The 26,014-nt window shown below is 49.2% G+C and overlaps 1 protein-coding gene across 1 annotated transcript; it reads left to right on the top strand.

The window, feature by feature from the left end:
- The first annotated feature begins 656 nt into the window (after positions 1–656).
- Scn11a (sodium voltage-gated channel alpha subunit 11) lies at positions 657–24,006 on the top strand. Its single transcript, XM_090323191.1, is given in 28 exon segments — positions 657–956; positions 1,612–1,730; positions 2,378–2,470; positions 3,026–3,154; positions 3,710–3,792; positions 4,116–4,295; positions 5,226–5,292; positions 6,131–6,272; positions 7,066–7,263; positions 7,971–8,144; positions 8,677–8,809; positions 9,227–9,465; positions 11,021–11,197; positions 12,092–12,460; positions 12,789–13,241; positions 13,770–13,880; positions 15,788–15,902; positions 16,388–16,542; positions 18,325–18,498; positions 19,069–19,093; positions 19,096–19,169; positions 20,179–20,332; positions 20,335–20,426; positions 20,428–20,448; positions 20,812–20,865; positions 21,118–21,261; positions 22,323–22,424; positions 23,731–24,006. Coding segments are annotated over 28 exon segments (4,353 nt in total).
- The last annotated feature ends 2,008 nt before the right edge of the window (positions 24,007–26,014 follow it).

Here is a 26,014-nt window from a genome sequence, read left to right as displayed (position 1 = left end):
CTCCTCCTCCTCCTCTTCCTCCTCCTCCTCATCCTCCTGCTCTTCCTCCTCCTCCTCCTCCTCCTCCTCCTCCTCCTCCTCCTCCTCCTCCTCCTCCTCTTCTTCTTCTTCTTCTTCTTCTTCTTCTTCTTCTTCTTCTTCTTCTTCTTCTTCTTCTTCTTCTTCTTCTTCTCCTCCTTCTCCTTCTCCTTCTCCTTCTCCTTCCTGGTTCATTGGAGAGAAGAGTCTCTTGGATATTTCCCCCCCCCCCGCCTCAGCTGGTTTTGAACCGTAATCTTCAGATCTCAGCCTCCTGAGTAGCTGGGATGATAGGCGTGAGCCACAGTGCCTGGCTGGTCATTTGGTTAGGTCTGATGGGTGCCCGGGGCCCTGAGTTTGAGTTTCTTTGTCAGCAGCAACCTGAATGAAAAAGCAAAGAGCTAGTACCTAGGTCCTGAGTTCAAGTCCCCGTTCTAGCAGAGAGAGAGAGAGAGAGAGAGAGAGAGAGAGAGAGAGAGAGAGAGAGAGAGAGAGAGAGAGAGAGAAGCAGCATGTCACATTCTTCCTGTCTGCAGAATGCCCACAGGGGTGGGGGGTGTACACGGCCCCGAGGGCGTGCACACGTGTCTGTGTCCACGGGGCTGGGGTGTGCAACTGGTCTGGGTCCCCAGGTGGCCATGGAAGATGGCTATTACCCCATCATCTTTCCGGACGAGAGGAACTTCCGCCCGTTCACTGCCGACTCCCTGGCGGCCATCGAGAAGCGGCTGGCTGTCCAGAAGGAGAAGAAGAAGAAGGAGAAGCAGCAGCAGAAGGAGAAGCCACTCCAGGAGCAGCAGCCGGGCCTGGAGGCCCCACCACGCCCGCAGCTGGACCTCAAGGCCTCCCGGAGGCTGCCCAAGCTGTACGGTGACATCCCCCACCGGCTGGTGGCGAGGCCTCTGGAGGACCTGGACCCTTTCTACAGAAACCATAAGGTTGGGACTGGAGGGAGAGGGGGCAGCCATGCAGACTGCTTACTCCGGGGGGAGGAGGCTGAGGTCTGGAGGATGGCAGTTGGAGGCCAGGAATGTTCATGAGAAAGACTCTCATCTCCAATCAACCCCAGCCAGATGTGGAGCTGTGGTTCAAGCGGTTGAGCACCAGCCTTGAGTAAAGCAAAGCAGTGCCCCAAGTCCCCGAGTTCAAGCCTCAGAACCCACCACCCCATCTCTACTGGGGTTTGAACACAGAGCCATGCATTTACTAGGCAGGTGTACAACCACCTGAGCCACAGCTCCAGCTAGAATTCGGCCCTGAGTTCCAGGCCACGTGGGAGAAAAATCAGTTTGCCCTTAAGAAGAGTCACCAGGTATCTGATCAGAAAGTTGCATGCGTGTGTGCGTTGATCCTGGGACTTGAACTCAAGGCCTGGGTGCAGTCCTTGAGCATTTTTCATTCCAGGCTGGTGCTGTACCACTTGAGCCACGACACCATTCCAAGCCTTTTTTTTTCCTTTTGTGGGTTCATTGCAGATAAAGAGTCTCAGGGTAGACTTTCCTGGCCTGGATTTGGGCCCAATCTCAACCTCCTGTCTGAGTCAGGCCATCACGCCTGTGTGTGTGTGTGAGGTGTGTGTTTGCTTGCTTGCAGACATTTATGGTGCTGAACAAGAAGAGGACAATCTATCGCTTTAGTGCCAAGCGGGCTTTGTTCATCTTAAGTCCATTCCACCCTCTCAGGAGCCTCGCCATTAAAATCTCCGTCCATTCATATCCTTTCTGATGCTGGAGTTGGCTGTATTGATCGGATGGAAGCAAAGATTGTTTGCACAAATCTTGGGCCACTGGGGCTATGGGTGGGTGGGCCCTGGGTTTCAGAAAGGGATAAAGGAAGACATTATGATGATCATCTATTATTATTATTATTATTATCATTATGCTGGTCCTGGGGCTTGAACTCAGGGACTGGGCACTGTCCACAAGTGTATTCATTCATGGTTGGCACTCTACCGCTTGAGCCACAGCGCCACTACTGGTTTTCTGGTGGTTCAATAGAGATAAGAGTCTCACTGACTTTCCTGCCCCAGGGCTGGCTTTGAACCACGATCCTCCAGATCTCAGCCTCCTGAGTAGCTGGGATGCCAGGCGTGAGCCACCAGCAGATGTCCCAATCTTCACTTTCATTGTGGAATTAGATATCCAAACTCAGGGCTCGGGGTCCTGAGTTCAAGTTCTCAACACAGGCATCAAAGAAATTACATTCCCCAGAGGAAGGGACTGTATGGATTTAAACAAAATTGTTTTTGCCCCCAACCAAGTGAGAATATCCACACAGAGAGGGAAAATGGTAGCCTGGTGATGCTCAGGTCTGGCCTTCGTGCTGCTGCTGTGTGTTGGTCTTAACGATGCCCCGTCACTTTGTTCAGCATGTTTATCATCTGCACTGTGGTCATCAACTGTATTTTCATGGCTGGCTCCACAGGCAGCAAAAACTTGGACCGCAATGCTGAGTAAGCATTTATTTCTGCTGAGTAAGCATTTATTTCTGCTGAGTAAGCATTTATTTCTCCTTCCTTATTCTGAACTCTGGGCCTGGAAACTGTCCCTGAGCCTCTTTTGTGCTCAAGGCTGGTGCTCTACCACTTTGAGCCGTGTGTGTGTGTGTGTGTGTGTGTGTGTATGTGTGTGTGTGTGTCTCAAGTGGTAGAGCGCCCAACCTGGATGGAAAAAGCAAAGTGAAGAATGTGAGATCCCCTGAGTTCAGACCTCCATATTGGATACAATATGGTTTCCGGGCTTTAGAAAGTGGGTTTGTCGTGTTATCTCAGAAATCCTACTTGCTAGAATGTACTGGAAGGTTCTGCCTTTCCTGACATGTGGTTTTTTTACCCAAGATCTGGATGTTTCATCTTTCCCTGAAACAGAATAAAATATCAAGGCTGGATAAGGTAGAGGGGCTCTCTTACCCTCTCCTGCCACCATTTATCTCATTATTTCTCTTCCCCTCCTCCCCTCCCCTCCCCCCTCCCCCCCCCTCCTCCTCCTTCTTCTGGTTTCTCTCACAGATATATCTTCACGGGGGTCTACGTTTTGGAAGCTGTAATAAAAATATTGGCCAGGGGCTTAATCCTGGATGAATTCTCCTTCCTCCGAGACCCATGGAACTGGTTGGATTCCATTGTCATTGGAACAGCGTAAGAAAATATTAAAACACTCTGTGTGTGTGTGCGTGTGCGTGTGTGTGTGTGTGTGTGTGTGTGTGAGAGAGAGAGAAAGAGAGAGAGAGAGAGAGAGAGAGAGAGAGAGAGAGAGAGAGAGAGAGAGAGAGAGAGAGAGAGGAGAGAGAGCGCATCCTGGGACTTGAGCTCAGAGCCTGGGCAATGTCACTGAGCTCTTTGTGCTCAAGAAGGCTGGTGCTTGACCACTTTGAGCCAGATCTATATGGCGGCACTTCCGGTTTTCTGGTGGTTTATTGGACTTTCCTGCCCCATGTTGGCCTGGAACCCCAATCCTCAGATCTCAGCATCCTGAGTAGCTGGGATGACAGGTGTGAGCCATTGGCCCCTGGTTTTGTTGTAAGGATTTCTCTGCACCCATCAATTCTGCCCAGCGGTGTGAGCCATTTCAAGGATTCTCCATTGTGAGCTTGCACAGTGGATGCTGAGCTTCTGCTTTCCTCAGTCTTTTGTGGAGACAGTGGTGTAGAACCTTCCAGAACCAGTCTGGATTTCACTGTGTTTACCTGACAGGATTGCTGACAACCAGATTAAACTGTCCTTTCTGCGAACTTTCCGTGTGTTCAGAGCTCTGAAAGCCATTTCGGTAGTGTCAGGTATGTGATTTTTTTTTTCCATCCATGGGTGTTAGAAAGGACGTGTGTGTGTGTGTGTGTGTGTGTGTGTGTGTGTGTGTGTGTGTGTGTGTGTGTGTTGGTACTGAGCTTGAACTCACTCTTCTTAGTTTTTCTCCCATGCCAGGCTCTTGAGTCATAGCTCCATTTCTGCCTTCTTGTTTTGCTGGTTGATTGGACAAAAGAGTCTCTTGGATTTGTCTGCTGGGGTTGGCGGTGTGTGAATCCCCCAGTGCCTGGTTCCTTGCCTAGTTCTGATCATAGACACAGCGGTGCTGTTCCAGCCTTTTTGTCCTTCTCCTCAGGCTTGAAGGTCATTGTGGGCGCTTTGCTCCGCTCAGTGAAGAAGCTGGTCGATGTGATGGTACTCACCTTGTTCTGCCTTAGCATCTTTGCACTGGTAGGTCAGCAACTCTTCATGGGGAATTTGAGCCAGAAGTGTGTCAAAGACATCTGTATCAATACCACCAACTGGAAAACCAACAGTAAGCACCCCAGCTTGCTTTCTTCCGGGCGTGTGGGATCTACTTTTAATGATCTGCATTTAATTAATGGTTCATTCAGGTCTTAGCATGGGATAGAACTTCCTTTAAAAAATTATTATTATTACTATTCAGGCTAGTTTTCTTCTTAATGTGTATAAGTACCAGTAGTGGGACTTGAATGCAGGGCTTGGACACTATTCTATAGTTTAAAATTTTTATTTATGTTTTTCCCTCAAGGTTAGCTTTCTACCACTTGAGCCACAGCTCCACCTCTGGCTTTTTTTTTTTTTTGCTAATTAATTGGAGCTATGAGCCTCAGATTTTGTCTACTCAGGCCTGCTGGCTGGTTAAATGTATAGGTGGTTGGATGGCTGGGTAGATGGATGGAAAGATGGATAGATGGGTGGGTGGACAGGTGGATGGATGGATGGGTGGATGGGTGGATGGATGGATGGGTGGATGGATGGGTGGACGGGTGGATGGATGGATGGGTGGATGGATGGATGGATGGATGGGTGGATGGGTGGATGGACGGATGGGTGGATGGGTGGGTGGACGGGTGGACAGGTGGATGGAAAAATAGATGGGTAGATGGATGGATAGATAAGTGGGTGGATTAATGGATGGATAGGTGGTGAATGGATGGATAGATGGATGATTGCATGGATAGGTGTGGAAGGGTGGGGTGGCTAAATAGATGGATGTGTAGATGGGTAAGTGAGTGAGCAGATAGCTGGATGAGTGGGTGGGCAGGTAGATAGATGAATGGCTAGAGGATGGGTGGATGGATGGATAGGTGGATGGATAGTTAGATGGATGAGTGGTGGGGAATATGTAATTAAAAATATGGATAATCTATCCTACGTTCTCTTCTTTTTCTTTTTTGGTGCTTTTGGTTCAAATCTGATTTTACTTCCTCCCTTCTCTCAGAGTCTTGCTTTGAAAGAAAAAACAATAGCAAAGAATTCATAATGTGTGGCAACTGGCTTGGTAGCAGGTAAGAGGTTGAAATGCTGTGTTTGATATCAAGTGGGACGCTTCCAGACCTTTCAGAATAATGTGCATGCAAGGATCTACATTAATGAAGGAAGCAATGGGGACACTTCTCAAACAGTTCCTTTTTTGTTTTGGCCAGTTCTGGGGCTTGAACCCAGGGCCTGGGAGCTGTCCCTGAGCTTCTTTTGCTCAAGGCTGGCCTACCACGTGGAAACATATATGGCGCTACTTCTGGTTTTCTGGTGGTTCATTGGAGAGCAGAGACTCAATGAACTTTTCTGCCTGGGGCTGGCTTTGAACATGTGATCCTCAGATGTCAGCCTTCTGGAGTAGCGAGAATTGCGCTTTATATTTCCATGAAAAGCTAGCTAATAGGAATGTGTGAGTTAGTTCAATGGAGAATAATCAATGAATCCTCACATTTAAGAGGACAACGGGAGGAGACAGGGAATGGGGGAGCCCTGCAAAGCCTGTCTTCAGGATCCTCTAGGGCTTTCTGAGGGTTGCTCAAGTTCCTTCTAAAGAACATTGCCATAGTGAGATTTCAGGAGGCTGACATCTGAGGATCGCATGTTCAAAGCCAGCCTGGACAGGAAAGTCTGCGAGACTCTTATCTCCAATGAGCCACCAAAAAAAAACTGGATGTGGATCTCAGGCTCAAGTGGTAGAGCACCAGCCTTGAGCAAAAGAGCTCAGGGACAGCATCCAGGCTCTGAGTTCAAGTCCTAAGACTGGCACTCCCCCCCCCCAAAAAAAGTACATCCTTATAAATGGAGAGAGGGTTGGGTTGGGTTGGGAAAATGATCCCTTTTTTTTGCTTCTTCATTTCCCCAATGTAGCGCTTGTCCCATTAATTCCACGTGCAACAAAACGGAAGTGAACCCCGACTATGACTTCACGAATTTTGACAACTTTGGCTGGTCTTTTCTTGCTATGTTCCGGCTCATGACCCAAGATTCTTGGGAGAAACTGTACAGACAGGTTAGCTCTCCGAAATCTCTTCCTATCTCTCTCCACCAAAATCCCCCATAGGATCTGGTATTTATTTATTTAGTAAAGCAAACAAACCCAAATCTAACATTTGCCAGGTAATGGTGGCTCATATCTGTCATCCCAGCTCCTCAGGAGGCTGAGATCTGGAGGATCACAGTTTGAGGCCAACCCTGGACAGAAAAAAAATCTATGAGACTCTTATCTCCCATGAATCACTAGAAAATCAGAAGTGGTGCCATCTATAGCTCAAAGTGGTAGAACACCAGCCTTTGAGCACAAAGAGCTCAGGAACAGTGCCCAGGCACTGAGTTCAAGTCCCCAAACTCCCCCCAAGCCTAACATTTGTCTCCCACTTTGGTTATCTGATTATCGTGCCTAGCATGCACGAAGACCCGGGTTCAATTCCTCAGTACCACATACACAGAAAAAGCCGGAAATGTTGTTGTGGCTCAAGTGGTAGAGCTCTAGCCTTGAGAAAGCCCAAGGACAGTGCTCAGGCCCTGAGTTCAAGCCCTAGGACTGACAAGAAAATTATTGTCATCAATTGGAACATTGAATTAGTCAATTAATATTTATTGTGTCACTCCTGGGACTTGAACTCAGAGCCTGGGCTGTACCATGTGGAGCCACTTTTGGTTTCCTGATGGTTCCTTGGAGATGAAAGTCTCAGGGCTTTTTCTTGCCCTGGGCTGGTTTTGAACCATGATCCTCGAAGGCACATGCAAATGAGATGCGAATGAGATGCGAATGAGATGCAAATGAGGCCCTGTTTCCTGAGCAGACGCTCCGTACCTCTGGGCTGTACTATGTGTTCTTCTTCGTGATGGTGATCTTGCTGGGCTCCTTCTACCTTCTCAACCTGACGCTGGCTGTGGTCACCATGGCCTATGAGGAGCAGAACAAGAATGTGGCTGACGAGACCCAGGCCAAGGAGAAGATGTTCCAGGAGGCACAGAAGCTGCTGCGGGAGGAGAAGGAGGTGAGGCTACTCCAGCCTTCTCACCTCCCCCCTCCCTTTCCTCCTTTCTGCAGCCCTCTTCTCCCTCCTCTCCCCTCCTCTTCCCTTTTCCTTTCACTTCTTCTTTTTTTCCCTTCCCTTTTCCTTTTCTTTCTCTTTCCTTTTCCTTCCCCTTTCCTCCCCTTCTCTTTCTCTTTCCCTTCCCTTCCTTCCCTCTCTTTTTCCTTCCCCTTTCCTTTCTTTCCCTTCCCTTCCCTTCCCTTCTTTCCCTTCCCTTCCCTTCTTTCCCTTCCCTTCCCTTCTTTCCCTTCCCTTCCCTTCTTTCCCTTCCCTTCCCTTTCTCTTTAATTTCTTTTCCTTTCTTTCCCTTTCATTTTCCTGTCCCTTTCCCTTCTTTCCCTTTCTTTTAACAACTTATTCTTTATTTTGATAGACTGTGTGTGTGTGTGTGTGTGTGTGTGTGTGTCCTGAGTCTTGACCTCAGGGCCTGGCCACTGTCCCTGAGCTCTTTTGCTCAAGGATGGCGCTCTACCACTTGAGCCACGGCCCTACCTCAGGCACAGCACCACTTGTGGTTTTCTGGTGTTCCCTTGGAGATCAGTCTCACGCATTTTCCCGCCCTGGGCTGGCTTTAAACCACCATCCTCCCGATCCCAGCCTCCTGACTAGTAAGGACGACAGGCTTGAACTCGGCTTCCTTCACTGCGTTTGTTCCTTTTTGTCCTAAGGCGCTGGTTGCTATGGGAATCGACAGGACGTCACTCAATTCTCTGGAAGCCTCATCCTTTTCCCCCAGGAAAAGGAAGTTCTTTGGAAGCAAGAACAGGAAATCCTTCTTTTCAAGGAAATCTCGAAAAGACCACACTCCAGGATCCGATTCCGATGAAGAATCTCCCAGAAATGTAAGTCTCCTGTAAGGAATTCAAGACGTCTGGTGTGGGAGGTGTGGGAGGGTGGGTTTTGGGGGGGAGGAAAGGGGGTGGGAATCGATGTCCTGAGGACCAATCGTGAAAGATTCTTTCCTTCATTCCCTCATTGACCCATCTGCACATATTTCCACACCATGGCTGTCTCTCCAATTTCCCACTTATTTATGAATGTCTCTTGGAACTGTCCACATGGGGAGCCAGAAAAAGAAAGAGTAACACATACATAGCTCCACTGGGGGCTGGCTCACACCTGCCATCCCAGCTACTCAGGAGGCTGAGACTTGGGAGGACCAAGGTTCAAGGCTGACCCCAGGCAGTTAAGTCCCTGAGAACTCTCATCTCCACTGAACCACCAGCAAAACCGGAAGTGGCGCCATCTTCATGGCTTAGGGAGGGTACAGTGCTAGCTTGGAGCAACAAAAGAAACAAACAAATAAATGTCCAAGGCCTTGAGTTCAAGACCCAGGACTGGAAACAAATACAAATAAATGGGTTTTCTTCCCAGCCCCCACACCTTCTCCAGCAAACCAAACGGCTGTCCCAGAATTTGCCAGTGGATATGCAGGCCGATCACGTAGATCCTTTGCAGAGACAGAGGGCACTCAGTGCTGTCAGCATCCTCACCATTAGCTTGCAAGGTAAAGCCTGGACTGAGGCGAAATCTCACTTTTCAATCTTCCCCTCCTCAGTCCTCTGGGATTTTCCCCCACTTCATGGCACCCACATTTCTTGTAGTGGGGAGGGATGGGGGGGCATGTATACAAAGTGATTTGGAGAAAATGGTTCCCCCCACCCTGGCTTGGAAGGTGGTAGAGTGTTTGCCTAGCATGCATGAAGCCCTGGGTTCGATTCCTCAGGACCAAAGACACAGAAAAAGCCAGAAGTGGTGCTGTGGCTCAAGTGGTAGAGCACTAGCCTTGAGCAAAAGAAGCTCAGGGACAGTGCCCAGGCTCTGAGTTCAAGCCCCAGGGGAAACAATAACAGTAACAACAAAATTATTCAGCCTCACCACTCAGCGAGTTAGATTTGAATTCTTTTCCTTCATCATTTCCTAGAAAAGAAAAAATCCCAGGAGCCTTGTCTCCCTTGTGGGGAAAACATGGCGTCCAGATACCTGGTATGGAATTGTAGCCCCTACTGGGTTCGCATCAAGAGGGTTCTGAAGATAATCATGATGGATCCTTTCACCGAGTTGGCCATCACCTTGTGTATCATCATCAACACAGTGTTCTTGGCTATGGAGTATTACAAGATGCCGGAGCAGTTGCAGGATATTCTGAGGAAAGGCAACTGGGTAATTTCCCACCCTTCAGACACCACCCTGCAAATGTCGTGGGTGTTATAAATGCAATGAGGCCTCGGGTTCTTGTCAAAAGTGGTCCAGGGAAGAGGTAATGGCTTTTAACACACACACACACACACACACACACACACACACACACACACACACACACAAACTGGGCCAAGATGGTGACTTCTGGCTGGCATTGCAGCTACTCAGAAAACTGAGATCTGAGGATCGTGGTTCAAAGCCAGCCCCAGGCAGGAACGTCTGTGAAACTCTCATCTCCAGGGAGCCACCAGAGAAACAAACCAACCGGAAGTGGCGCCATATGTGGCTCCAGTGATGGAGTTGCCAATGTGGAGCAAAAGAGCTCAGGGATAGCACCCAGGCCCTGAGTTCAAGACCCATAAGGGACCAAAAACAACAACCAACCCAAAAGATGCATTGCCATCGTGAACGGATAGGTTGAAGCTGCCCTGTGCACTTATTTCGAGATCACCACCATGATACAGAACAAAAAGGGATTCAAAAATGAATATTTATTGTTCAAAGCAGGTTTGCCATGTATTCTCTTCATCCACTCTCTTTCACCATGGGTTCTGTCGGCAACAGTTTTTTAGCAATATTTGATTTTTTTCCCCCCTCCAATCTTGATTCACAGATACTATGTATTCTGGTATTTTCGCTCTGATATTTTCTGTCTTCCTCTCTAAACAGTCTCATAAACATCTCTCCTCCCTCCCTCCATCCCTCCCTCCCTCCTTCCCTCCCTCCCTCCCTTCCTCCTTCCCTCCCTCCCTCCCTTCCTTTCCACCTCCTTCCTTTGTTTTCTTCCTTCTTTCCTCCCTTCATCTATTGATTATCTTTCTATAATCTATACCTTTATGTATTATCTACCTTTTATATATCATGTATCTATATCATCTATATGCCTAGCATCTATGCATGTATCTGTTATCTACCCAGCTATTAACATCTATCTGTCTGTCTGTCCATCCATGTATCTATTTACTTACCTATGTACCTATGCTATACATGTATGTATGTGTGCCTGTCGTCTATCTCATCCAGCTCTAATACACACATACGTACATACATACATCTATGCACACATACATACTCCATGCCTGTGTGTGCAATCCATACATATTTAGGAGAGAACCCCCCCCCAACCTATGTTCTTCTCAGCCTGGCTTCTTCAAATCGGCATGCTGATTCTCTGAACCATTCCATTGGTTTATTCCATTTATTTTTGGGCTGGTTCTGGGACTTGAACTCTGGGCCTGGACGCTGTCGCTGAGCTCTTCAGCTCAAGGCTACCGCCCGACCCTGTGAGCCACAGCACCACTTCTGGTTTTCTAGTGGTTCATTGGAGATAAGAGTCTCACATTTTTTAGTGCCCAGGCTGGCTTTGAACCACGATCCTCAGATCTCAGCCTCGTGAGTAGCCAGGATGACAGGCGTGAGCCCCTGCACCCCCTGGCCCATCCTGAACCATTCTCAGACATTTGCCTTCTGAAGGTCGCCATGCTCACTGGTCTCCTTCTCCCCTCGTCCACGCCAGGTTTTCACTGGCATTTTTATCGCCGAGATGTTCCTGAAGATTATGGCACTGGATCCTTACCACTACTTCCGCCATGGCTGGAACGTCTTCGACTGCATTGTTGCTCTTCTGAGTTTTGTCGACGTCATGATCAATCTCTCCAACAAACGCTGGTCTTTGTTCCGCTCCTTCCGAGTGGTGAGCTTCCCCCCTCCCCCTCCCTCCCTCCTTTTCCCCTCCCCTTCTTCCCTCTCTTTTCCCCTCTCCCTCTCTCCCTCTTTTCTTCCTTCCTCCTCCTCCCTCCATCCTCCCATCCTTCCACTCTTCCTCTTTCTCTCTCTTTCCTTTCTTCCTGCCCTCCTTTCTTTCCTCCCCTTCCCTCCGTCTCCTCTCTCCCTCCCTCCCTCCCCCTTCCTCCCCTCTGCATCCCTTCCACCTTCTTTTTCTTCCTTGCTTCCTTCCTTTTCTTTCTCCATTCCTTCTTCCCTGTCCTCCCCTGTCTCATAGGAGTACTGGAAACCTGAATGCAAGGCTTTTGCTCTCTTGCTTGGCTTCTCCACCCACCGCTGGCGTTCTACCCCCTGCACCAGGCACCCTCACTTGCAGTTTCCTTTTTCTTTTTGCTGATGAACTGGACATAACCATCTCATGGATTTATTTTGTCTTGCCTGGGGCTGGCTTTGAACCTTGATCCTCCTGATCTCAGCCTCCTGAGTAGCTGGGATGACAGATTCCAGAGCAAAATTTCCATTTGCCTAGACTCCTTTGCTTTTAATAGGCTCTTTCTCCCCCCCTTTTCTTTTCTTTTGCCAGTTCTGGGCCTTGAACTCAGGGCCTGAGCACTGTCCTTGAGCTTTCTCAAAGCTAGAGCTCTACCACTTGAGCCTCAGCACCACTTCCGGCTTTTTTCTATGTATGTGGCACCTAGGAATCGACCCCGGGTCTTCATGCATGCTAGGCAAGCACTTTAACCACAAGGCCAAACTCCCAGGCTTTCCCCCTCCCCCACTTTTTCTTTTTGTTTGGTACCTCATTCATTCATTCATTCATTCATTCGTTCGTTCGTTTCCGGTTGATGTTGTGTCTGAACAGCTGCGGGTTTTCAAGCTGGCCAAGTCCTGGCCCACCCTGAACACGCTCATCAAGATCATTGGCCACTCGGTGGGCGCGCTGGGCAATCTGACGGTGGTCCTGACCATCGTAATTTTCATCTTCTCCATGGTGGGCACCCAGCTCTTTGGCAATAAGTTCGGTGCCCAGAAGAGCAGGAGTCTGTGCACGGCCGAGGAGCAGCCTTGTGTCCGGCGCTGGCACATGGGGGACTTTTACCATTCCTTCTTGGTGGTGTTCCGCATCCTGTGCGGGGAGTGGATTGAGAACATGTGGGAGTGCATGAACGAGGCCAGCAAGCCGCTCTGCATCGTGGTCTTCGTGTCTATCATGGTCATCGGGAAGCTCGTGGTGAGCCGGCTTCGGAGGGTTGGGGGTTACGGGGATTCGAACTCAGGGCCTCGTGGGGCCTCTTGGGGCTCCAGATTGGCCACTCTGCCACTACCTGGCGCCACGTGTGGTTTTCTGGTGGTTCACTGGGAGGTGATAGACTCACAGCCTTTCCCTACCTGGCCTCAGCCTCGAACCTGGAGCCTCCGGATCTCAGCCTCCTGAGAGGCTGGGAGGCCAGGTTACCCTTCCTTGTGAGAGTTGGACTCCTGGGGTGTGGGGGAGATTTTTTTTGGTCCTTGATACCTCAGTTTCCTTCATTCCCTTGCTTCCATGACCCCGTGTACAGGTGCTCAACCTTTTCATTGCCTTGCTGCTCAATTCCTTCAGCAACGAGGAGGGAGGTGGAAGCCCCGATGGAGATGTCAGGAAGACCAAAGTTCAGCTGGCGATGGAGCGGTTTCAGCGGGCCTTCACCTTTCTGGCCCGAACTCTTGCCCAGTTCTGCTGCAAGGCATGCAAGAGGCGCCCCGGACCCCAGCCCGGGGAGCCGGAGGAGGAGCCGGAGGAAAGCTCTGCTGCCAAGAGCAAAGCTAGGAATCCTTTGGTCACTGAGATGAAAAAAGGAGGATTAAAGTCCTGGGAGGAGCTGGATGGGTTCACCCCAGCCCGGAAGATCTCAAGCCCAGGGAATGATGGCATTCGACTGGCCCCACTTGCAGAGGAAGAAGTCGATGCAGAAGATTTGAATGGAGAGAATAATGCTTCCCCCACCACCGTGCAATCCGAGGCTGAAAGACAGGTGTGAGAGCTCATGTGGCAATAGAGAGCCAGAGTTACCATCTCCCTCCCTCCCTCCCTCTCTCCCTCTCTTTGCTTTCTCTCTCTGCCTGGATCAAGGCTTGAGCTCAGGGCCTGAGCACTGTCCTTGGGTTTTCTCAAGGCTAGAGCTCTACCACTTGAGCCACAGCACCCCTTCTGGCTTTTTTTCTATGTCTGTGGTACTGAGGAATCGAACCCGGGTCTTTGTGCATGCTAGGCAAGCACTCTACCACTAGGCCACACTCCTGGCCCCTGGCTTTTTATTTTTATTTCTTTGGAGTGGTCTCCATGTGCTTTTCTTTTTCCTGCCCAGGCTGGCTTCGAACTGCCATCCTCATATCTCAGCCTCCCGAGGAGCTAGGATCACAGGTGTGAGCCACCAGCTCCCTGGCTAAGAAGAATGACACCCCAGACTGTTCTCAAGGCTGACAGAAACCCAATGGTATTTCCTCTCAAGTGAGATTTCCCGAGAGTCGATTAATTCTACTCCGAATCTCTCTGTTGTCAGGCCTATGGTTTCACTCCAGAGACCAACATGTCCACCAGCCCAGGAGAATTGGCTGAGATAGACGTGTTCCCTGATGAAGATACCACCCTGGCCATACAGCGTCTGCGGAAGGTAAATTCCTCCTTGCTCATTAGAAGGAACGGATGACACCCCCCCACGCCCTACCACACGCCATTTCTAGGGTGGCCCCCTAACGACTAATCCCAGAACTAAAGTAGGAAAGCCACTAGAGTGGAGTCTTTGGCAAAGATAGAGAGCTGGACATTGGTGGCTCAGGAGGCTGAGATGGAAGGATCCTGGTTTGAGGCCAGCCTTCAAGGAAGCCACCGAAACCAGAAGTTGAACTTTGACTCAGGTGGTAGAGGGCCGACGTGGAATGCAAAAGAATCAAGTGAGTGCATGAGGCCCTGAGTTCAAGCCCTGGGACTGTCACAAATTGTTTCTATAAATGTAAATATATATATAATATACTGTAGCATATCTAATAGCTAGTCTAACATATAATGATATAGTCTAACACATAGAATTATATAGTCTAACGTATATAATGTAGTTTGACATATATAATATATAGTCTAACATGAGATGTATAATATATATAGATTCACACATATAACGTCTAGTCTAATATGTGGTATCTATTTATATGTAATATATAGTATTAGAGGTAATTGTATGTAATAGATAGTCTAAAATATATGACATATAATATAGCCTAACATGTATAATTCTATAATTTAACATAGATAGTCTAATTTACATGTAATATATAGTCTAATATATTTGATATGTCATATACAGTCTAACATATATAGTTTAACATATATAAATATAGTCTAACCTAGATGTAATATATAGTCTAATATATTTGAGATATAATATATAGTCATATATATAATCATACAGTCTAGCATATATAGTATACAGTTTGATACATATATTACATAGTCTAATATATGACATATAATATATAATCTAATATATAGAATAGGTAGTCTAACACATATAATATATAGTCTAACATATGATATATAAGTCTAACATATAATATGGAGTCTAACATAAAATATATAGTCTATATAATACATAATGCATAGTGTAATGTATATAATATAACTCAGAGTCTAATATATATAATAGTCTAATATATAATATATAGTCTAACATAGACACTATAATAAAAACTACCTCATCTCACACATACAACACATACAGCTGTAAAATGTAATATAGAATGTAACACCTATGTTGTCTAACATGTATCATATGTAATATATTGCCTAACATATAATTTATAGTTCTCCACACATCATATATTTAGTCGAATATACACTGTTGGTTATCCAGACCGAGTTGGGATCGTTGACAAATACCTCTAGATAGTACCAAAATGTGTCTCCATGGCGCCAGATGGGCGTGGGGACGCCGTGTGTGAATTCTGCCATCCTGAGAGCTGAGAGAGGGAAGACGCCTGGCGTCACTAGAATGGATACTCGAACTGGGCTTTCATAATCAGGGTTGGACAGTTGATCCAGGACACGGTTGGCGACTCTGTGTGTGTGTGTGTGTGTGTGTGTGTGTGTGTGTGTGTGTGTGGTGTGTGTGTGTGATGTGTATTGGTGCCAATACTGGGGCTGGAACTCAGCCGTCTCCCTCTCCCTGGGCGTTGTCTCCTGAAGGTTGCTGCTCCACCACTGGAGCCACCTCTCCACACCTCTGGGTGGATCTGGAGAGAAGACTCTCTCAGATTTCTCTGCCCGGGCTGGCCTCGAACCGCCACCCTCCAGATCTCAGCCTCCTGAGTTGCCAGGATGGCAGGGGCCAGCCACCAGGCCCCGGCTGGGACGGCGTCGTCCTGTGTCTTGCTGTAGAGAGAATTCTCCCCTGCAGTCGGGGAGGGGGGACCCCATGGAAGGGGGGGGGTCTAGAAGCTTCTGCCTGGCTGGGCTCCCCCCTAGGGAGGGAGGGGAGAGGGGAGAGGGGGCTGGGACTGTGACCCTTCGTGCCTCTGGGTGCAGAAGTCGGACGCGGCCAGCATGCTGTCCGAGTGCAGCACGGTGGACCTGCACGACGGGCCTGCCCGGCCGCCCCACGCCCTGCCCACCAAGCAGCCCGACAGGTGCCTGCCCGCAGGTGAGCGCCACGCAGCCCACGGCCACGCCAGGCTCCTCTTAGTGCACACCCCTCCCTCCCTCCCTCCCTCCCTCCCTCCTCTCTTTGCACACTTGGGTTATTTATGCGCTGATGTTCTAGCACTTGAGCCATGCCTCCAGCTTGAACTTTTGCTGCTTATTTTGAAGACTTTCTTTCTTTCTTTTCACCTACACTGCATCATTTCTTCCCCCCCTTTGCTCAGTCCTGGGATTTGAACCCTGGGCTTGGCCACTGTCCCTGAGCTTCTGTTGTGCTCTACCACTTTGAGTCACACGCCTGGCTGGCGTCACTTGTGGTTTCCTGGGGGTTCCCTGGGGACCAGAGTCCCCCACTGTCCTTCCCGGGGGGAGGGGGGCTGGCTTTGCACGCTGGTCCTCACTCAGATCGCAGCCCTCCTGGGAGGCCTTGCACGTCCACCGGGCCGGGCTCGTCCACGCGGTGAGGCCCCGGGCTGCTCCCCTCAGGTCTCAGCGGGTGCTTTTCCTGCTGTGGCAAACACGAGAGGCGACGGCTGTGGGGGACCTGGTGGAACCTGAGGAAAACCTGCTACCAGATCGTGAGGCACAGCTGGTTCGAGAGCTTCATCATCTTTGTGATCCTGCTCAGCAGCGGGGCCCTGGTGAGGCCTCTGACCTGGGGGTTCTGGGGTCCTGGGAGCTGGGGGGGGACGCTTCCCGGGCCTGGGGAAAATGGGGGGAGACCAGAACTGGAGGTTCGAGTTCCCCCCCAGTGCCTAGAGTCATACTCCAGCTGAGCACTCACCCAGCTGGCGAGGGAGAGCAACTCAGACCAGCACCACAAAGAGACTGCTGGGCCAGGCAGGGGGCTGAGAGCTGAGGACCGAGGTTCAAAGCCAGCCCAGGCGCCTGTGAGATTCTGGTCTAGCACACAGCTGGAAATGGAGCAGGAGGTGGATCCCAGTGGGAGAGCGAGGGACAGCGCTCAGGCTCTGCCATCAAGCCCCAGGAATGGTGCAGAAGAGGGAGGAGGAGGAGGAGGAGGAGAAGAAGAGGGGGAGGAGGAGGCAGAGAAGAGGAGGAGGAGGAGGAAGAAGAAGAGGGGGAGGAGGAGGCAGAGAAGAGGAGGAGGAGGAGGAAGAAGAAGAGGGGGAGGAGGAGGCAGAGAAGAGGAGGAGGAGGAGGAGAAGAAGAGGAGGAGGAGGAGCAGAGAAGAGGAGGAGGAGGAGGAGGAGGAGAAGAAGAGGAGGAGGAGGCAGAGAAGAGGAGGAGGAGGAGGAGAAGAAGAGGGGGAGGAGGAGGCAGAGAAGAGGAGGAGGAGGAGGAAGAAGAAGAGGGGGAGGAGGAGGAAGAAGAAGAGGGGAGGAGGAGGCAGAGAAGAGGAGGAGGAGGAGGAAGAAGAAGAGGGGGAGGAAGAGGAGGCAGAGAAGAGGAGAGGAGGAGGAGGCAGAGAAGAAGAGGAGGAGGAGGCAGAGAAGAGGAGGAGGAGGAGGAGGAGAAGAAGAGGAGGAGGAAGAGGCAGAGAAGAGGAGGAGGAGGAGGAGGAGAAGAGGAGGAGAGGAGGCAGAGAAGAGGAGGAGGAGGAGGAGCAGAAGAGGAGGAGGAGGAGGCAGAGAAGAGGAGGAGGAGGAGAAGAGAAGGAGGAGGAGGAGGCAGAGAAGAGGAGGAGGAGGAGTAGGCAGAGAAGAGGAGGAGGAGGAGGAGGGAGGAGAGAGAGGAGGAGGAGGAGGAGGAGGAGGAGAGGAGGAGGAGGAGGAGAAGAGGAGGAGGAGGAGGAGCAGAAGAGGAGGAGGAGGAGGAGCAGAAGAGGAGGAGGAGGAGGCAGAGAAGAGGAGGAGGAGGAGGAGGAGAAGAAGAGGAGGAGGAGGAGGAGGCAGAGAAGAGGAGGAGGAGGAGGAGCAGAAGAGGAGGAGGAGGAGGAGGAGAAGAAGAGGAGGAGGAGGAGGAGGCAGAGAAGAGGAGGAGGAGGAGGAGAAGAAGAGGAGGAGGAGGAGGCAGAGAAGAGGAGGAGGAGGAGGAGCAGAAGAGGAGGAGGAGGAGCAGAGAAGAGGAGGAGGAGGAGGAGGAGAAGAAGAGGAGGAGGAGGAGGCAGAGAAGAGGAGGGAGGAGGAGGAGGAGAAGAAGAGGAGGAGGAGGAGGCAGAGAAGAGGAGGAGGAGGAGGAGAAGAAGAGGAGGAGGAGGAGGAGAGAAGAGGAGGAGGAGGAGGAGGAGAAGAGGAGGAGGAGTGAGGCAGAGAAGAGGAGGAGGAGGAGGAGGAGAAGAGGAAGAGGAGGAGGCAGAGAAGAGGAGGAGGAGGAGGAGCAGAAGATGAGGAGGAGGAGGCAGAGAAGAGGAGGAGGAGGAGGAGGCAGAGAAGAGGAGGAGGAGGAGGAGGAGGAGGAGCGGCAGTGGAGGAGGGGGAGCTGTCTGGCCCGCGGCCCCTGACCCTGCTGTGTGGCTGCAGGTGTTTGAGGATGTCCACCTCCCCAAGCAGCCACATGTCCAGGCAGTTCTCAATTGCACGGACAGCATCTTCACCTTCATCTTCATCCTGGAGATGGGTCTCAAGTGGGTGGCCTTTGGATTTGGCAAGTATTTTACCAGCGCCTGGTGTTGGCTGGATTTCATCATTGTGATCGTGAGTCTTCTCTGCAGGTGGGGGGGGAGGAGGAGGAGGGGGGAGGAGGGGGAAGTGGGGGAGGAGGGGAGGAGGAGCCTCAGGTCTCTGCTTCCTGAGTTGCTGGATTACAGACCCAAACTCCAAGCTGCTGGCGCTGCGCTCACGTTGGACCCTTTCTGAGATTTTTTTTTTAAAATGAAATCAAAAGGAGTGGACAAGCTGGGGATGTGGAGCTCACGCCTGTCACCTTAGCTGCTCAGAAGGCTGAGACCTGAGGATCGCAGTTCAAATCCAAGCCCCTAAGTCAGGCAGAAACGTCAGTGAGACATTCTTCTCTCCAGTAAACCCACAGAGGCCGAGTTCAAAGCCAACCTGGGCAGAAACATCCCAGAGACTCTTAGATGCCAAGAAATCCCTAAATTGGAGGCGGGGTTCCATTAATATACTCCCCTGTGATACATGATCACGACAAAATAAATATAAAATAAATAAATATAAAATAAATGGAAGGGGGTTCTGAGGGCTGGGGGGACTCTTCCAGCCCTGTCCCCCAGAAAGGACATTTATGGTCACTTTGTCTGCCTTCAGGTGTCTGTGGTGAGTTTGGTCGATTTAAAGAACTGGAAATCTTTCGGACCCTACGAGCTCTCAGACCCTTGAGGGCCCTGTCTCAATTTGAAGGAATGAAGGTAGTATGCATTTGTTCAGGTGACGGGTGGAGTTGGGCTCATGGCAAAAGGCAACAGACTTGGTTGTCTTTGGTGAGTGTGGGTGGGAGGCTGGATTTTTTTTTTATTTGCCAGTCCTGGGGCTTGAACTTGTGGCCTGAGCACTGTTCTTGGGCTTTCTCAAGGCTAGAGCTCTACTACCTGAGCCACAGCACCACTTCTGGCTTTTTCTGTGTATGTGGTACTGAGGATTCGAACCCAGGCTTTGTGCATGCTAGGCAAGCACTCTACCACTCAGCCCCCTTTCTTTCTTTTGTTCTGTCATTCTTTCCTTATACTAGGACTTGAACTCAGGGCTTGGGCCCTGATTCCTTAGCTTTTTTTTTTTCTCAAGTCTAACACTTGAGCCATAGGTCCATTTTTGACTTTTTATTTTTTCTGTGCTGGTTCATTGGAGATAAGAGTCACAAAGACTTTCTTCCTAGACTGGATTTGAACCCTGATCCTCAGAGTTCAGCCTTCCTGAGTAGCTGGGATGCATGCACGAGCCACTGGTCACTTTTCAAGTGACCCTGAGGCTCAGTAGAAGCTGAGAGCAGGGATTGTCCTGGAATGGAGAGACAGAATGCCAAGAGATCCAGACCTATTTCTCTGGCCCATATTTCTTTGGCCCTTGCTGGGAGATCAGGAGTTTTATAGGTTCTATTATCTGTTATTTTCCTTGTTGTTGTTTTAGCCAGGGGCTGGTGGCTCACGCCTGTCATCCTAGCCTACTCATGAGGCTGAGGTCTGAGGATCAGGGGTTCAAAGCCAACCAAGGATAGGAAACTCAGTGAGACTCTCATTTCCAAAGAACCGCCAGGAAACCGGAAGTGGCGCCATATATATTATATATGGCTCAAAGTGGTAGAGCACTAGTCTGGAGTGAAAGAAGCTCAGGGACAGTGCCCAGGGACCCTGAGTTCAAGCCCCAGGACTGGCAAAAATTCACGTGTTGTTGTTTCTTTTCCTTCTTTTTTTTCCTCTTGAGGTGGTGGTTAATGCGCTCATAGGTGCCATCCCCGCCATTCTGAACGTCTTGCTCGTGTGTCTCATTTTCTGGCTCATATTTTGCATCCTGGGAGTCAATTTCTTTAAGGGAAAATTCGGAAGGTGCATTCGAGGAGGGGATATCAACGACTACATAAATTCTACGAAGTTGCCAACCACTCCCAGTGTAATAGCAGCAATTACACCTGGGAAAATCCCAGCGTGCACTTTGATAATGTGGGCATGGCCCTACCTGGCACTGCTGCAGGTGGTAAGTCCCTCAACCTCCCCCTCTCCCTCTCCCCAAGGAACGAAAACCCGAGAGAACCCCCAGAATCATCCTTCAGCCCTTCGCCTGTGACTCAACGCCCGTCATTCCAGTTACTTGGGAGGCTGAAATAGGAGGATCGTGGTCTAAATCAGTGTGGGTAGAGATCCAGAAAAGGGGATCGCTAGGGAGCCTCTGGTATCTGGCAAGACATTCATGTGTCCATGTCCCTTCTGCCATCCTGGCAGCATGCAATGTCACTTTGATCCGTCCTCAGGCTCCACCTGGCCTGGTGAGTTTGGTTACAGTCTGGTTGGGTTGCTAACAGTCCTACAGGGGTGTCGTGTTCCTGTGTTTCTGTTACAGGCCACCTACAAGGGCTGGCTGGAAATTATGAATGCGGCTGTTGATTCCAGAGGGGTGAGTGTGATCTACCCATGTTCTGGAACATTCGAGGGCTGGGGGGGCGGGGGGAGAGGGGGCAAACCAGGGTTATTTGTCATGCAACAGTCCAAAACTCCCTGCATCGCAATTTCAGCACCCAGGGATCTCTGCCTTGTTTTTATTTATTTATTCTGGGTGTGTGTGGGGGGAATTCAAAACTGAAATATTACTACCTCATGAAAAAGGGTGAGGATGTCTCTCTCTCTCATTGAATAATACCTGTAACAGGAAGAAGAACAGCCAGAGTTCGAGGCCCGCCTGTGCGCCTACATTTACTTTGTGGTATTTATCATCTTTGGCTCCTTCTTCACTCTCAATCTCTTCATTGGGGTTATCATAGACAACTTCAACCAACAACAGAAAAAGATAAGTGTCCCGGGCGTCTATCGGTATGGAAGGCCTGATGCAATAGGATTGTGTTATAGGTGATAGGTTCGAATCTATGTGGACCATATACATTATAGCATAAATAATATAGACTAGAGATGACCCAGATCACTACGAATGTCATGGAGTAAATATTGCATATCCTTGCATGCAGTCTATCATACAGCGGTATGGCTTATATTGGTATGGATATGGTCATATATAATATATGTGATTCTAGCTCATCTGTATTACAATCTCTTCTATAATATAGTAATATATAATGTATTGCACATCGTCTAGTATACTGGTGGTTAACACCTGCAATCCTAGCCCTTCAGAGGCTCAGCTCTGAGGATCTCTGTTGGAAGCCAGCTCTTACCAGTAAGGAAAAGCTTCTTGGTTATGAGGGGAGCGTGGCTAAAGTGGTAGAGCACCCAGCTTTGAGTGAGAAAGCAAAATGGATGGTGCCCAGGTCCCAAGTGCAAGCCCCAGGACTGACACTAAAAGAAGAAGGAGAGAGAAAGAGCAAAGAAAAAAGAGACCAAAAAAAAAAAAAAGGGGCGGGAGTTTAGCCTAGTGGTTAAAGTGCTTGCCTAGCATGCATGGAGACCTGGGTTCGATTTCTCAGTACCACATACATAGAAAAAAGCTGAAGTGGTGCTGAGGCTCAAGTGGTAGAGCTCTAACCTTGAGAAAGTCCAAGGACAGCGCCCAGGCCCAGAGTTCAAGCCCCACGACCGACTTAAAAAAATGGGTCTGAATTTTTTTTTTTTATTAAGCTGTCCACTTTAAAGCTGCTTTTTTGGTCAGCCCCACCCTGCATCCATTGCCTTTGACTTCCTGCGGGAATCTTAGGACCGGTTGATAGAATTGTAACGTTAACTTCAAAATTACTCCAAGAGATTCAGAACTCCTGGGCAAATAATATGAATAATAATAAAAAGCATAAACAACTGTATGTAGAAACAACTCTATATACGTACACCGCACGCTTGCAAATGAAAAACCAACCCTCCTTGCAACGGTTACAAAATAATCGGCTCTCATCTTTTCCATATACTTAGGTGGCCAGGGACATTTTTATGACAGAAGAACAGAAGAAATATTATAATGCAATGAAGAAGCTGGGAACCAAAAAGCCTCAAAAACCCATCCCGAGGCCTCTGGTGAGAGCAAGTGAAGGGCTCTGTGTGTGTGTGTGTGTGTGTGGTGTGTGTGTGTGTGTGTGTGTGTGTTGTTGAATCACTGCTTTTGTGCTGTTGCTCGGCTTATCTGTGTTTTACTCAAGGCTGGTGGCTCTACCGCTTGAGCAACGCCTCCCTTCCAGCTTGGTTTTTTTTTGGTGATAATTAGAGAAAAGAGTCTTTTAATCTCCTCTTGCCCAGCTGGCTTTGAACCACGACCCTCAGAATCTCAGCCTCCTGAGTCACTGGAGTTCAGGCGGGAGGCGTGGGCCCTCCGCTTTGGTTAGTCCTCTGAAAACCAGCAAACTTGCCTTGCCCCTAGATGAAGGCACAGATTTGGTGAATTACTACAATATCTTAAAAAATTATGTCTGCAGGTATGTCAATTGTTCTTCCTCAGTGATGATCAGTGATTCTCCTCCTCCCTCCTCCTCCTCATCCTCCTCCTCCTCTTCCTCCTCCTTCTCTTTCTCATCTTCTTTCCTCCTCTCCTCTCCTCCTCCTCCTCCTCTTTCTCCTCCTCCACCTTTTCCACCTCCTCCTTCTCCTCCTCCTCCTCTCCTCCTCCACACCCTCTTCCTCTTCCTCTTCCTCTTCCTCCTCCTCCTCCTTTCACTCTTCTTCTTCTTCCTCTTCCTCTTCTTCTTCTTCTTACTTCTTCTTCTTCTTCTTCTTCTTCTTCTTCTTCTTCTTCTCCTTCTCCTCCTCCTCCTCCTCCTTCTCCTCCTCCTCCTCCTCCTCCTCCTCTTCATCCTCTTCCTCCTCCTCCCCCTCCTCCTCCTTCTCTTATCCTTCCCGCCTCCTCTTCATCATCTCCTTTTCCTTCTTTCTCCTTCTCTTCTTCTTCTCCTCCTCCTCCTCTTCCTCTCCTTCTCTATCTCACTTCTTCCTCCTCTTCTCCTCCTCCTCCTCCTCTTCTTCCTTCTCCTTCTCCTTCTCCTCCTTCTCCTTCTCCTCCTCCTCTCCTTCTCCTTCTTCTTCTTCTTCTTCTTCTTCCTCTTCCTCTTCCTCTTCCTCTTCTTCTTCTTCTTCTTCTTCTTCTTCTTCTTCCTTCTTCTTCTTCTTCTTCTTCTTCTTCTTCTCCTTCTCCTTCTCCTTCTCCTCCCTCCTCCTCCTTCTTCCCTCTTCCTCCTCCTCCCCCTCCTCCTCCTTCTCTTTATCCTTCCCTCCTCCTCCTCTTCTTCCTCCTCCTCCTTCTCCTTCTCTCACTTTCAATTTCACTCCTCCTCCTCCTCCTCCTCCTCCTCCTCCTCCTCCTCCTCCTCCTCCTCCCTCTTTCTCTCCTCAGAACAAATGTCAGGGCTTCGTGTTCGACGTGGTCACCCACAAGGTCTTCGACATCGTCGTCATGACCCTCATCATCCTCAACATGATTATCATGATGGCGGAATCCAACAACCAGCCCAACACCAAGGCCATCCTTGACCACCTCAACACGGCCTTTGTGGTGATCTTCACCGTCGAGTGTCTGGTCAAAATCTTTGCTCTGAGGCAGTATTACTTCACCAATGGCTGGAACTTATTTGATTGTGTGGTGGTGGTTCTGTCCATTATTAGTAAGTGAATTCTTGCCCACCATCCACATTAGACTTTAAAAAAAATGGTGCTGTCATCCCAGCTACTCAGGAGGCTGAGATGTGGGGGGGGATCACAGTTCTGGGTAGTCTCCCAGTCTGTGAGACGCTCACCTCCAGTGAACCACTGGGAAACCGGAAGTGGCGCCATATAGATGAGCTCAAAGAGGTAGAACAGCCAGCCTCGAGTAAAAAGAACCCAGGCCCTCAGCTCAAGTCCCAGCTCCCACCACAAAAAATGTCAGAAAAATTCAATGTTGTGGTCTATTCTCCACAGCTCTTCCTTTGGGTCTGAGGATGTTAAAAACCCACAAACATGACACAAGTCACATTTCCTGTGAAGAGAGGCCTTAAAAATAGATTCCGCCATGTGCCAGTGACTCACACCCATCGTTCCAGCTTCTCAAGAGGCTGAGATCTGAGGGTCCACAGTTCAAAGCCAGCTTGGGCAGGGAAAGTCTGTGAGACTCTTATCTCCAAGGAACCACCAGGAAACCGGAAGTGGCGCCATCTATAGATACATCTATAGCTCAGGGACAGAACCTAATCCCTGAGTTCAAGCCCCAGGACACACCCCCCCCCACAATTTCTTAGACATAACTGAGATAATTTAGGAAGGAAATAACCCCTGGATCCTTCTCTTTCGTCATTAGGGGACGTCAAAAACATTTTTTTTTTTTACTGAGTGTGACCCCCTAATGGCCTTAGAGGAGCCCCCACCGCCCCTGTCCCCAGCCCAAGGCCATGGCTACACAAGGCAAACAAGTTCCAGCCATTTCTTCCAATATTTGGGCCAAAATGTCACCTCTTTTATTTTTTTTAAATCCTCTCTCCCTTGCCTGTAGGTCAGACAGAGAGAGAGCAGGGTTAGGGGGATTTTGTTGGCCAAATATTCAGCCATGGTGAGACACCATTTCTTGACATGGTCTCTGAAAGTCTGTCTCGCTCTCTAGGTTAATTGATTTATTTGTATTTTATTATTTATCATTTAGTTTTTCTGAGACAGACCCTCATTAGAACTTGGAAGGAAACAGACGATGGGTGTAAGAAAAAAAATCTTTAGAGACACCCTACTTGGACACCAGTTCCTTCCAGACTTAAGAGGAGGGGTGTGTTTAAACTCCTCAAAGGAAAATAAAATAGAATTAAAAGACCGGGACATCAGTACTCATGTTTATAATCCCAGCTACGCAGCAGGCTGAGATCCGAGGTTCAAAGCAACTCGAAGCAGCAAATGCCATAAGACTCTCGTCTCCTCGGAAGCAGAAGTGGAGTCTTGGCTCAACTAGCTGGAGCATCCAGCCTTGAGTGAAGAAAGCCAAGCAAGAACACAAGGCCCTGAGTTCAAATCCCCCACGCTCCCCATTTAAGTAAATAAGAAAACCTCTAAAAAAATGAATGACCATCCGTCTCTTTTTTGTTGTTATTGTTTTGTTTTTTGTTTTTTTTTTTTGCCAGTCCTAGGTCTTGAACTCAAGGCCTGAGCACTGTCCTTGGACTTTCTCAAGGCTAGAGCTCTACCACTTGAGCCTCAGCACCACTTCCGGCTTTTTGCTATGTATGTGGTACCGAGGAATCGAACCCGGGTCTTCATGCATGCTAGGCAAGCACTTTAACCACTAGGCCAAAACTCCAGGCCCACCATCTGTCTCTTTAAGGAGCTTTGAAGTGAAGGACTGCAACCAGTTTATCTGGAAATTTAGATTCAATAGAATTTTTTTTTTGCCTTGCATTCAAAGAGACTCAGAAATGTACTTTTCCATTTCACAAGACCAAAAAACATGCAAACTTTTTTTTTTTGTGTGGCTACTTTTGATAATTTTTTAAAATCCATGTGATCCTGTAAAAAAAATATAATAATCTCATCTAAGTAAGTCCCATCTGTAATCCCTGGAGCAGGACGACCTCAAGAGCAAGGCTCAGCCTGGCACTGGCTTCAGATCTTGTCCTTAAAAAACTAAGAGGAGGAGAGAAGAAAGCGAGTGAAGAGAGGCAGAA

The sequence above is a fragment of the Megascapheus bottae genome, chromosome 32 (assembly GCF_031878675.1).
Source record: "Megascapheus bottae isolate mThoBot1 chromosome 32, mThoBot2.hap1, whole genome shotgun sequence".
In the NCBI taxonomy this organism is placed as follows: Eukaryota; Metazoa; Chordata; class Mammalia; order Rodentia; family Geomyidae; genus Megascapheus; species Megascapheus bottae.
Note: the sequence above shows the minus strand (reverse complement) of the source record. Positions and strands in the feature narration are given on the sequence as shown.